The sequence below is a fragment of the Phacochoerus africanus genome, chromosome 1 (genome assembly GCF_016906955.1).
Source record: "Phacochoerus africanus isolate WHEZ1 chromosome 1, ROS_Pafr_v1, whole genome shotgun sequence".
Lineage (NCBI taxonomy): Eukaryota > Metazoa > Chordata > Mammalia > Artiodactyla > Suidae > Phacochoerus > Phacochoerus africanus.
Window position 1 is genome coordinate 285,753,758 of NC_062544.1, and position 13,057 is coordinate 285,766,814.

The window sequence follows — 13,057 nt, forward strand, 5'->3', positions numbered from 1 at the left end:
ACAGGGAGCAAAGAGGCTCCTGCTGGACCAGCTGACTTGCACATACTGGCATAGCGGCAGGTGTCCGAGAGCGGGCAGGGACCAGGGTTGAAACCTTCCCCACAGGGGCTGTCCAGCTGATGCTGGATCTGCCAGCCCGAGCCCCACCCCGTACCTCCTACCCGCACATCAGAGCCGCTCTGACCAACGCCCCCCAGTCGACATGCGGCTGGGAATCCCACCCCCAGGACGGACCTGACCCACACTCTGGACCCGCCTGGGCTCAAGGCCAGTCCCCTCTCCTTTCCTACCTTCTCCTGGACGTGCTGCTTCGTAATCCATGCAGTGACTGTGGGGGGTAGAAATCCATTTCCTCACAGTCCGCCTTCCACTCACTTAAACCTCAAGGGCCGTGTCGGTGTGTCATCGGCCTTGCAGCCACCCTACATTTGTCATGTCTCCCCGGAGCATGACAGGGACCTCCGACGCCCCTGCATGGTGCCTCGGGTCCCTGAGACCGTGAAACAACCATGGTTCACCGGTGCTCGTGTTCTCGTGGTCATTGCTCTGCTTCCCTGCAGCTCTGGGCTCTGGCCTGACGCACAACGTCCGATGCTAAACCCGGGGAGGGACCCAGGACGCCCAGCATGTGGCTTCAGTGTGGCCTGGGAGATGGGGCCCGGCTCTAGGGCTAAAATGGGGCAGGAGGTCACAACCACACCCGCCCCCCCCAACACACACACACACACACACACACACACACACACACACACACACACTCGCCTCGGGGCTTCATTCAACTGCAGGGTCATAGACTCTAGTGTTGGGGGAAGGGACTGGAAGGATGCTGTAGCCCCAGTGCTTTTTCAGAGACGTGATGGCACCCCCACCCCAGCCCCCACCCAGCAAACATGGTCCTGTGGGGTCAGATTCCCTTTCTCCATCAGGAAGACCTGGGGTGTGTTCCCTCCAGCCCTGCCTCTTGCCAGAGGGGGGCAGGAGGTGGCGGGAGCAGAAGTGGCCACATGAAGGCTCAGCGTTTCCCAGTAGCTGGGCAAGTCCTCTAGGCAGTGTTTGCTCTCGGTGTTTCCGTCTGATAACCCAATAAATATGATGTTAGCAAGCAAAATAGCTATGACGTCGTTTCATCGCTGCACAGCTTAGGATCAAAGTGTTTGTGTGAATTCCACAATCAGAGAAATCCGATGGGAAGGAAGCGAGAAACACACACAAATCCAGGATGAAAGGTAACAGGTGCCCGGGTCCTGAATGTCCCAGGCCCCGCCCACCTTCATACCTGCCGTGTGATGAGCTTATTTTGTTCTAACCCACCCAGGAGGCTGCTACGTTTCCATGAACCTAAGCAGCCACTTTAATTTTCATCTCTGGCTGGGAGCAGGTGCTCCAATTTCTCTGACTTCTTTTTGTTTGTTTGTTTGTTTTTAACGGCTGCCCCTGCAGCATATGGAAGGTCCCAGGCCAGGGACTGAATCCGAGCCAGAGCTGCAGCCACACTGGATCCTTTAACCCACTGCCCCGAGCCAGGAACAGAACCCATGCCTCTGCAGCAACCTGAGATGCTGCAGTTGGATTCTTAACCCACTGGGCCACAGCGGGAACTCCTTCTCTGACTTCTATTATTTGGGTCTCTTACGTATAAAATTGCAAGCTCTCCCCAGAGTTTTCTGCCCATGATCCTGCCAATGCCTTCAACATGATTTCTCACGGACGTTTGCTCTGTATGCAGAGAAGTCACTTTAAGGAGCTATGAATTTGTAAATCTTGTGTTAATCCAGAAAAGCAGGACCCCTGGCCTCCTCCCACCTCCTCAGACACAGCCATCCTGTTTTCCAGGATGCTCAACCTTATCTCAACACCGCTCAGGGCATGTCCAGACCGACAGTTTCCCCAAGAGTGACCCATGGAACAGGAAGAGGGGCCAGTGCCATTCGGGACACCGTCCAGACTCTTCCTTCCTGTCACCTCTTTCCCGGGGACACAGCCCCTCACAGGCTACAGGAGGGCCCAGGACCCCCCTCCACGTGGCTTAGCTCTCTTTTCTCAATGTGCTGGACCAAAGAACCTGTTTCATAGCCTTTCCTCATTTCGAATAAAAATAGGTCTCTTTTTTCTCCCACTCAAAGAGACAGCTTAGTCCCTAGGTCCCTTAGTGAAGGCAGAAAAGCATGGGGAGAATTAGAATGTTCTGGAAGATGACTGCCTTCTACCCTCCGCTCGGGCTCCGTCTGGAGTGTTTACCAGGATGGCCCTTCCCTGTGACTAACAAGCTCCGTGACTGGCCCGTCTTTTCAACGCATCATTGGATTGGCCAAGTCCTTATAGTTGCCCTCCCCTTCTTGACCTGAGGATGCGCCTGGGTCAGCTGCTGTTGGGCTGCCCTGGGTGATCGGAATGCCCACAGGGTTGAGGGGGGCTGCCAGTGGTGCCTCTCAGATCCCGCGAGATTCTGTCCCTTCCTGATGGACAGAGGGTCACCCCTCATCTGACACCCTCCAATGGCCAATGGCCCAGTGGCTCGCATCCGAGAATTTACATGGCCGTGCGTAATCACAGGACAATATTCACCAAGCCAAAAAAAAAAAAAAATCAAATGTTTTCAAAGGTTTGCTGTAGATTAGTAAGAGACTTCTTTGCATCAAGCCAGAATGGACCATGCACAGCATAAACCCTGGTGTTCTCTTGCATCCAGAGCTCAAACTGGAGAAAAAAGTTAAGATAAGAGTGGAACCTGGCATCTTTGAATGGACCAAGTGGGAGGCCGGCAAGACCACCCCAACCCTCATGACCCTGGAAGAGCTGAAAGAGGCCAATTTCAACGTCAGCATGGATTACAGGTAAGCCAGCTCTCGTCCTCTGCTGCTGGGCTTTTCTCGTTGTGCTAGAGAAAAATCACTCATGATGCTTGCTACAGATGGCAAGGATGTGGCTTTATTCAAGAGGGTCCCCCACGGTGGGGGCTTACAGGGGGGGAGGTCAGATTCAGCGCCAAGTCTAAGGCCAAGTGGGGGATTTTAGCCCAGGAGCAAGGTGGAAGGGGGGACACTCCTAGGAGAATAGGCTAATTCTTGCTAAACTGACCCAAGAGGACCCTTCTGCAGCCAGCCAGGGGTCAGGCACCCCCGGGGATGGAGGGGAAGCAGAGTTGGCACAGATACCCAGGGTGATCGGGTACTGGCGTGGGGAATTCTGGCTAAACCGAGTCAGCAGGCTTCTCCCTAAAACGGATTCCACAAGGTTGGACATGAGGCCCACAGGTCAGGCTGTTGAGAAGAGCCTCAGGGAGCCCGGCTGGCGTCTGTCAGCCAGAGAACCCATGTCCCCCTCTGCCCGTGGCTGGCAGCTGTCACAGGCCTGCCTGTCTGGTGCTCAGCAAGAATGCAGGCTGGCCCTTTGCTGGTTTGGAGCACAAAGCTGAGGCTCGTTGCAGACCCTGGGCGCTGCTGGAGGCAGAGCCACCTTGGCCCTTCTGCCGACCACACGAGAGCAGGCCCAGCTGGCAGCCCCTCCCCTCCTGCAGGCCCGCCTTCCCCCTGGCCTCCCTCCTGCCCGCCGAGAGCTACAACGATTACGTGCACAGGTGTGCGGTGAGCATGGAGCAGATCATCAGCACGTGCCCCCAGGATGGTGAGTGTCCCCTCCAACCTTGGGTGTGAGCGGCCCCAGGGCTCAGCTTTTACCTCTGGAATGGAAGTGGCTGGTTTTTGAAGCTCGCAATGCCCCAAACTCCCCCACGCCGTTCCCCAGCCACCAGAGTGTCACCCCCCACGCCGTTCCCCAGCCACCAGAGTGTCACTCCCCCACGCCGTTCCCCAGCCACCAGAGTGTCACATCACTGTCCCTAGACAGACACACTCCCCCACCAGCCAGGCCCTGGGGCCCCCCAGTTCTGGAGCCGAGAGTCTGGGGTTCAGGGCAGCAGGCGCAACAAGACCGCCTGTGCCACCTCATAGCAAACGGAAAAAAACTAAGAACCAAAGATCCCAACGTTGTACCATGTTTAAATGACAATTCAAACAAAACATCCGGGTAAGCTGGTGGTTGAGACCCTTAGAGAAATTCGAATGTGGAATTAGGAATCTGAATATGGACGTATTCAAGAAATGTTAATTTTGTTAGCTGCGATAACAGCATGGTGGTTATGCAAGAGTGAAAATCCCACATTTGAAGATGCAGACTGAGGCCTCCTGTGAAATGGTCGGACTTTGGGATTGCTCTAAAAGCCTTCACGTAGTGTCCATCGACGGATGGATGGATAAAGAAGATAGGACACACCTACATACACACACACACACACACACACACACACACACATATACAATGGAATACTACTCAGCCATTAAAAAGAATGAAATTTTGCCATGGGTGGATTTGGAGGTTTTGGGGGGTGTTTTTAGGGCCACACCTGTGGCACATGGAAGTTCCCAGGCTAGGGATGGAATCGGAGCTGCAGCTGTCGGCCGACACCACAGCCACAACAATGCCAGATCCAAATCACGTCTGTGATTGACACTGTAGCTTGAGGCAACACTAGATCCTTAACCCAGCAAGCAAGGCCAAGGATCGAACCCACATCCTCAAGGACATTATGTCAAGTTCTTAATCCGCTGAGCCACAACAGGAACCCTCAGGGTATCACGCATCGTGAAATAAGTCAGACAGAGAAAGACGAATACTGCGTGATCACTTATATGTGGAATCTCAAAAACACTACAAAACCATTGAATATTACAACAACAACAACAGAAAGAGGCAGACTCACGGATCCAGAGAAGAAACCGGTGGTTACCGGTGGGGAGAGGACGGGGAAAGGGCATTGCAAGGGTTGAGAATTAAGAGGCACACACTATTAGGTATAAAATAAGCTATGCAGATATATGTACGCCGTGGAGAATCAAGCTGCCAGTTTACAATAACTATAAATGGGATATAACCTTTAAAAATTGTGAATCATATGCTGTACACCAACTATACGTCAGTAAAAATTTTTTAAATAAAATAAAACACTTCACAGACAGACGATACAAAACGCCATCAGCTGCTGGTGCTCTGTGACAGGTGCCTGGCATTCTTCAGACCCTCCTTTGGGGTATTCGTGAAAACATCCATAGTAAAACATGGAAACCTCATTCTATAAAAATTTAAGTTACGGAGCTCCTGTGGTGACTCCTGGGTTAAGAACCCGACTAGTATCCATGAGGATGTGGGTTCGATCCCTGGCCTTGCTCAGCTGGTTAAGGATCCGGCAATGCCGTGAGCTTTGGTGTGGGTTGGGGAGGTGGCTCGGATCTGGCGTTGCTGTGGCTGTGGTGTAGGCTGGCAGCTGCAGCTCCTGTTCAACCCCTAGCCTGGAAACCTCCATGTGCCATGAGTGTGGCCCTAAAAAAAAAAAAAAAAAAAAAATGAAGTTAGCAAGTGAGCACTGACCACCAGGAGGCATCAGGCAGCAAAGAAAACATGATGAGAAAATCTAGGAGTTCCCACTGTGGTGCAGTGGGTTAAGAGTCTGGTGTTGCTGAAGCTGTGGCATAGCTCGGGGCGGGGGCTCAGAGTCCATCCCTGGCCCAGGAACTTCCATATGCCACGGGTGTGGCTGCGCAGAAAGAAGGAAAGAAAGGAAAGAAGGGAGGAAAGAAGGAAGAAAGAAAATTAAGCAAAGAAGACACACGTTCCACCCTCAAGGGGCTTGAGTGTTGTTGGGGGGAGAGGGGCACAAACATTTGGAAGGTTAAGAGCATTCAATAACGCAAAGACGAGTTCAGACGTGTTGATAAGAGGCCACCTCGCCCGCTGGCCCCGCCTGCGTTCTTCCCCCAACGTCCCAGGGAGCTCGGCGGACCGAGGACGCTGATGACCGAGCCCCCCGGCCTCGCCCCAGAGCCCCCAGCACACCATGGGGACACCCTCTGAGACCCCAAAGCTTGCGGTGTCCAGCACCCCAGGCACAGCTGGCACGAGGCTGGTCCGCGTCGCCCATTTAGACTGATGGGCACCTCGGGGAAGGTGCTTTGGGCAACCACAGCTTCGTGGCATCTGAGTAACCATCAAACTCACGTGATTCACAGTTATTGCCACAGGCCCCCTGGGGGCAGAATGCAGTGAGAGCCTCTTCTGCGCATCCGGGGGCCCCGCCCCGCCCGCCTCACCCTGGCTGACGTCGGTGTCCCCGGGGCACCCTCCCTGCCTAGAGCCTCCTACGGTCGTGAGGGCTGCTGGACGCGGACGCAGATCCGCTGTGTCACCTCTGGGTCTACGGAGCCCGTCTCTGAGCTGCGGCTGCAGGAACGCAGACCCGCCCGCCCTCAGGAAGCAGCACTTGAGCAGTCGGATGAGTAGGTTCAGAAGACAGAGGGTGGCCCCGGAGGAGACAGAGGGCACGGGCAAGGCAGGAAGCCAGGGCGCACATCAGCTTCCGGAGCAACGCAAACTCCAGGGGGGCTGGAGTTGGTAAGAGTGCAACCTCCAGTCACCCGGCACGGGGCGCCCGGCACAGACCTCACCTGTCAGGTCTCTACCTGCTCACACGGTCTGAAGTGTTACCTCCACATACACCACGTGACCTTGAAGCTCAGAGGGACGAGAGGGCCAGCGCCCAGGTCACCCGCTGGAGGGCACAGGCCAGGGCTCAAACCTGCACGTCCGGCTCCCAGAAGCGCTGCCTGGCAGCTGCACCATGACTTTGGGGGCTTTTTGTTTGTTTTGTTTTGTTGTCTTTTTGCCTTTTCTTGAGCCGCTCCCACGGCATATGGAGGTTCCCAGGCTGTGGGTTGAATTGGAGCTGTAGCTGATGGCCCACGCCAGAGCCACAGCAACGCGGGATCCAAGCCACGTCTGCGACCCACACCACAGCTCACGGCCACCCGGATCCTTAACCCACTGAGCAAGGCCAGGGATTGAACCCGCAACCTCAAGGTTCCTAGTCGGGTTCGTTAACCACTGCGCCACAACGGGAACTCCCCTGCACCATGACTTTGGAGGCCAGAGGAGTGAGCGTCCCGTTACGAGGAAGCGACCCGGGAGAAGCAGGGAGGGGCTTCAGCCTGGATGTCACACTAGAGCACTGATGCTCAGGCCGGGGGCGACGGGAACCGGACCTTCTGGGAGCCGTGTGTTCTGACCTCGTTCCCAGCTGGGTCCGGCCTTCCTGACTCACCTGGCAGGTCCAGCTCCCAGCCTTGCCTGTCCCGGCGTCGGCTCCCACACCCGTCACCTTTCAGAGGCTCGCTCAGCCCCGGTCTCCCGAGTGAGAGTCATCGCAGCTTATTGTGACCAACCAGGGGACACCAACCAGGTGACAGTTCTCCAGCGAACCGGCTCAGTCACACACCCTCCCGTCCCCGAAGCGAGCAGGCAGGTGCGGCCGACCCAGCCCCGCGACTGCTCAGAACTTACCCACAGGCGATAGGCCGACTGCCCACACTAGTCAGCTGTCACCAACCACTCCTTCCCCCTGCCGGGTGGCGCAAGGCCTCAGGGCACCCCGAGGTCGTTCCGCCGACAGCACTGGGGACCCCCGCGTTCTCTGTGCCCGCTCTGACCTTGGGGTGTTCTTCCTCCCGCAGGGGGTGTCACCCTGATCGTGGGCCACGGCTCGGCACTGGACTCCTGCACCCGCCCGCTGCTCAGGCTGCCGCCCCGGGACTGTGCAGACTTCGGCCAGCTGGTGAGAAAGGTAAGCGGCCTCTTTCCTCCTTGGGCCAGAGAGTCGGCCGCCCGAGGATGCAGGGTCACTGCAGTCCCCTCTCAGAATGGAGATGTGTCCTGGCAGCCCAGGGCCGCAGGGACCCAGCTGTCCCCTGAGAATGTGCCCGCCTGACCGGAGTTCTCAGCTGCAGCACCGCTGACGTTTGGGCAGGACAGTGGCACACCACGGGGACCGTCGTGTGCCTCGTGGGATGTTGAGCAGCATCCCTGGCCCCTGTTCTAGACGCCAGAGCGCCCCTGGGTGAGACAAGCGGTAAGGTCTGTAGACATTTCTCGTTGCCCGTGGGAGGGGCGGGGGAGCCCCTCACCCACCAGGACAGACAGACGCGCTGGACCTTGGTTCTGCGCTCACGGCAGCAGGACCCCCCTGGGTACGTCACACTGGCCTCCAAGGCATAGCTGGTTTCAGAGTGAGTCTAAACTCGGTGGGCTTGGCGTCAGAGTAATGAGGGATTTCATTCCGTTCTAGATCCCCTTTCTGGGCATGTGCTTCTGCGAAGAAAACAAAGAGGAAGGGAAATGGGAGCTGGTGAACCCTCCCGTGAAGACGCTGACTCATGGCTCAAACCCCGCCTTTAACTGGAGGCACTGGGTCCAGGACAACTAAGAGCCACCTCGATGTTGGCATAAGGTGGCGGTGAGGGGGCAGAACCCTTCACAGAGGCTGGGAGGCACCATGAGGCGGACGGGGTCTTCGCCCCCCACCCCCAGTGTGATTGGTAGAAGCACAAAATGCACTTTGCGGCGCCAGAGTGTCTGCCCTGGGCTTTCCCCCAGGGCCCACCCTCATCGGCCCCGTCGTCCTGCAAGCTCGGCCGTGGGGACACCACCGTGCGCCATGTGCATCATCAGCCTGGAGGGGACCGAGGAGCTGGGACTCTGGTGTCAGGAATTAAAGACTCAACACACACACACCCCGGGGGAAAACCCCCCTTCATTTTACACGTTCCTCTTCGTCAAGCTCCCCATCCTTCGTCCTTTTTCCGTTTGCAGTTGCTCTTGGGCTATGTCCGCACGGGCCAAAAGAGGCAGGCTGTCGAATAAAATGGTACAAGAAAACCACCTCCCGAATCAAAACCGGGAACCGAGCTCAGTGTCCACAGAGCCAGTGTTAGTTTCCTGATGCTGCTGTGATGAGTTTCCCCTGCGGCAGTGATTAGAGACACAACTTTTAAACACACACATGTTTATTCTGCTACAGTCCCCGTCAGACGTTCCGAGGTGGGCCAGCGGGTTCTGGGGAGAGCCCCACTTCCCTTCTTCTTGAAGGTTCAATCCTTGGCCTTGCTCAGTGGGTTAAGGATCTGGCGTTGCCGTGAGCTGTGGTGTAGCTCTCAGATGCAGCTTGGATCTAGCATTGCTGTGGCTCTGGCGAAGGCCGGCAGCTGTAACTCTGATTAGACCGCTAACCTGGAAACCTCCAGGTGCCGCGGGTGCAGCCCTAAAAAAAAAGATTTCTCATTGTGGCCAGTGGAAATATACCCAACTAGGATCCATGAGGATACAGTTTCGATCCCTGGCCTCAATCAATGGGTTAAGGATCTGGCATCTCCCTGAGCTATGGTATGGGTCACAGACGCAGCTTGGATCTGGTGTTGCTGTGGCTGTGGTGTAGGCCGACGGCTACAGCTCTGATTTGACCCCTAGTCTGGGAACCTCCATATGCCACAGGTGCGGCCCTAAAAGACAAAAAGATTAAAAAAAAAAAAAGATGTGGTACGTATGCACAATGGAATACTACTCAGCCATAAAAAATGAAATAACGCTATTCACAGCAACATGGGTGCATCCAGAGAGTCTCATACTGAGTGAAATAAGTCAGGAAGAGAAAGACAAATGCCATGTGACATCACTTCTACGTGGACTATGTGGTGTCTAAAATATGGCAGAAATGGTCTCATCACAGAACACGGCTCTGGCCCCTCCCCCACCTGCAAAGGCAGCATGGCCCCTCCCCAAACCTCCCCATTCCGCTGCTTTGCCTTCCACTTCTGAGCCTCCTGCCTCCCTGTTGTAACTCCCCTTGAGATTACACTGAACTCACCCAATAATCCAGAAGCATCTCCCCGTCTCAAAACCCTGAACGTAAGCCCATCTACAAAGCCCCCTTTGCCGTGTGACGTCACTCAGTCACAGGCACAGGGACTAGGATGTGCCTGGCTTTGGGGGCCACTCTTCAGCCCAGCATGCACATCCCCCCAGCTCCCCCAGGCACATCAGGCTGCTTAGACAGGGCCCAGGTGTAAGGATCTGAGACGGGCTCCCTGGGTTCTGGTCTTATCTGGCTTCTCTTTGTCTCCCTTTTAACCATGGGGTGGGGGCCTCTCCAAATGGAGCGAGTGGGCCCGTGACAAGCCCATGTCACCAGGTGCGGTGAAATCTCCAGCAAAGGTGTGAATCTGGGGGTCTCTCATTTGGAAGACGCTGCTCCAGGCCATCCATGGGGGTCCCCCAGCATTGTGCTCTCATCCCATCCCCAGGGAAGAAAAAGAGAAACCCTCCAAGTGCTCAGAGCGAGGGGATTGTCACGGCCAGAGGGGCTGCCCTGGGTCCCTCTCTGGACCCCCTAGGACCACACTGACTTACTAGTCGTGATGATGCTGAAAATGGCACAGGTCAAGCAAGGGTTTAAATAGTTGTCTGTTCTCTGGAGCGGCCCGAGACGTATGGATTCACCCTCTTGGGGTGAGGTTTCTGGTCTCACGCCCAGGGTAACACGGGCTCAGACAGCACCCCCTCCCTGCTGGGGGGCTGATGGAGGTCTACACAGGCGATGAGGTGGGTTTGAATCTCAGATCTCAAGTCAAGTGGGCCATAAACACGATTTTCTTTATATTCTATAGTTCTAGTTCTTTTTTTTTTTAAGTAGTTTCTTTTCACCCTTGTTACGTCTAAGTAGGTTTTTTTTTAATTTCATTAGAGTAGAGTCGATTTACAATGTTGTGCCAATTTCTGCTGAACAGCAAAGCGACCCAGTCATACATCCATATTCCTTTGTTTGTATTAGTTTCCATCACGGTCTATCCCAAGAGACTGGACAAACTCCCCGTCCATCCCACTCCGGCCCCATCCCCCTTGGCAACCACAAGTCTGTTTCCTATGTCTGTGAGTCTGTCTCTGTTTTATAGATGGTTCATTTGTGCCATAGTTGAGATTCCACAATAAGTGATATCATGATATTTTGTCCTTCTCTTTCTGACTTACTTCACTTAGTATGAGAATCTCTAGTTGCATCCATGTTGCTATGAATGGCATTTCATTTTTTATGGCTGAGTAATATTCCATTGTGTGCAAGTACCACTTCTTCTCCTCCTCCTCCTTCTCCTTCTGTATGACTGCACCTGCAGCATATGGAAGTTCCTGAGTCAGGGATGGAATCAGGGAATACACAACCCCTCCTGACTTTTTCTGTATTTACTTTCAAACATTTAACATAAAAATCTGACTCCCTGAGGGCGGGTTTTGCGAGGAGTAAAGGCAAGAACCGGGATTGCCCAAACCTCCTGCTGCCCTGGCTGTGGGCACCATCGAGGCCCAGAGACACTTGTGCTGACCCCTGAGCTCCTACCACAGGTGTTCCCCAGAGCCCCCAGGGAGCACAGGGCCCAGGAAGGGGTCTGTGGGCAACAGCCCTCCCCAGCCCTTATGCCCGAGAGCATCTGGTGGCTTTGCCAACCTGCTGTCCAGAGGAAGGCCAGGCACCTGCCCAGGGTCAGCGCCAGTGCCCCTGCAACCTCCTCACATGGAGCCAGGCTGGGGGTCTTCTCCGCCCTGAAGCGCTTTGTCGCCTGGTCTCGGGGGCTCACAAAGGCCCACAAACAGCCCTAACTGCTCCCCCGACTCCGTCAGGCCCCCGGCTCAGTCCAAGGAGCCATGGAGGTTGGGGTGGGGACAGAGGCGCCCCCCTCCACCTGCACACAGAGCCCCCGCTCCCTCCAGCCCACACATCACAAGCCAGGAGCACAACCTTGGATCCCCAGCAAGGCCGCTGACATCCTGTGCCACGAGAAGAGACTTCAGCAACGTGGCTGAGCTCAAGGGTACGTCCAGGTGTCAGTGGCTTCTGTTTACGGACACATCGAGAGGAGGTACGATGACAGAGAAATCCGATTTGCATGGCCATGACAACAGACATTAAACCCCTAGGGACACCCTTATGGGACACGCGACCACGGAGTGCCACAAAAGAAGCCTGAGCTGGCTGGAAAGGCTCGTCACAGCCTTCGTAGAAAAGAAGAGTCAACCTGCGGGAGCCATCTCCTAACTCAAGCCCCAGAGTGATCACAATCAGATAAAAATCATGAAAATGACTTTTTAGGGAGAGATGAGTGGATTCTAAAGTTCACAAGGAAAAGCAAACATCCAGGAGGAATAACAAAAAAAAAATCCCAGGAGTTCCCGTCGTGGCTCAGTAGTTAACAAGTCCGACTAGGAACCATGAGGTTGTGGGTTCGATCCCTGGCCTCGCTCAGTGGGTTAAGGATCTGGCGTTGACGTGAGCTGTGGTGCAGGTCACAGATGCGGCTCGGATCCCATGTTGCTGTGGCTGTGGTGTAGGGCGGCGGCTCCAGCTCCGATTCGACCCCTAGCCTGGGAACCTCCATATGCTGCGAGAGTGGCCCTAGAAAAGGAAAAAAAAAAAAAATCCCAAAGAGAGCAACGGGAGGAAGCGGGAACTAAGACCAACAGATGTGAAACCTCTCCTGGGGCTGCGGTGGTTACGACGGCGGGTGGCAGCTTGACTGAAAGTGGGGCCCAGCCGCTCGCGGCTCTGAAGACAATAAAGAGGTGAGGTTGCTTTATTTCGGAGGCCGGCAGCACAGAGGGGGCCTCCTGTCCAAAGACTGACAATCGGGGGGCAAGAGGTTTTACGGCGGAGGGCGGGGGCTGCGTGCGGAAACAGCGCCGTGCGCTGCGCCGTCATCTCGCAGTTGGTCCGGTGATCTGAGCAGCAGCCTCTTGACTGTGTCAAGCACAGTTTGTCTTCAGTTCCAGGGTCGGTTTGTTCCCGCTTCTTTGAGGCCACTTCCGGGAACTGTGGCAGCAATGTCATGGCCCCAGTCTGGTCGTCATGCCGCTAACGTCTTCCAGCGGGTGGGGTTTCAGTGTCGACAAGACAGCTCCCAGGACACGGCCCAGAAGGTGACCCACAGCCCTTGAGTAGGAGCTAAAGGCCTTGGCTTTGCTTCGTGACTAAATGTTACGACTTGGTCTCGTTGGACTGCTTTCCTTTGTGCATGCATTTTCTCACTTTTCTGATTAAACTTATTCTTTGACTAAAGTTTTTCTGCAGACAAAAGGCAGGTGGAGGATGTGGTGGGGGTGGGGTGAGCACAGGGGCCTGCTCCGTTTCCAA

General features: G+C 55.3%; 1 protein-coding gene across 9 annotated transcripts in view; it reads left to right on the top strand.

Moving 5' to 3' along the window:
• Positions 1–8,763, top strand: part of UBASH3A (ubiquitin associated and SH3 domain containing A) — a 39,584-nt gene extending 30,821 nt beyond the window's left edge. For 2 of the 9 annotated variants that reach the window (XM_047797192.1, XM_047797234.1), the window contains exons 11-14: positions 2,690–2,834; positions 3,518–3,624; positions 7,560–7,669; positions 8,171–8,763. In XM_047797192.1, the coding sequence (XP_047653148.1) occupies positions 2,690–2,834; positions 3,518–3,624; positions 7,560–7,669; positions 8,171–8,308 (500 nt within the window). In that variant the 3' untranslated portion in view covers positions 8,309–8,763. Of the gene's footprint in view, positions 1–2,689; positions 2,835–3,517; positions 3,625–7,157; positions 7,289–7,559 lie in introns of those variants that run through there. The other 7 variants (XR_007137176.1, XM_047797203.1, XM_047797222.1 and 4 more) reach the window with 7 other exon arrangements.
• Positions 8,764–13,057: the final 4,294 nt, after the last annotated feature.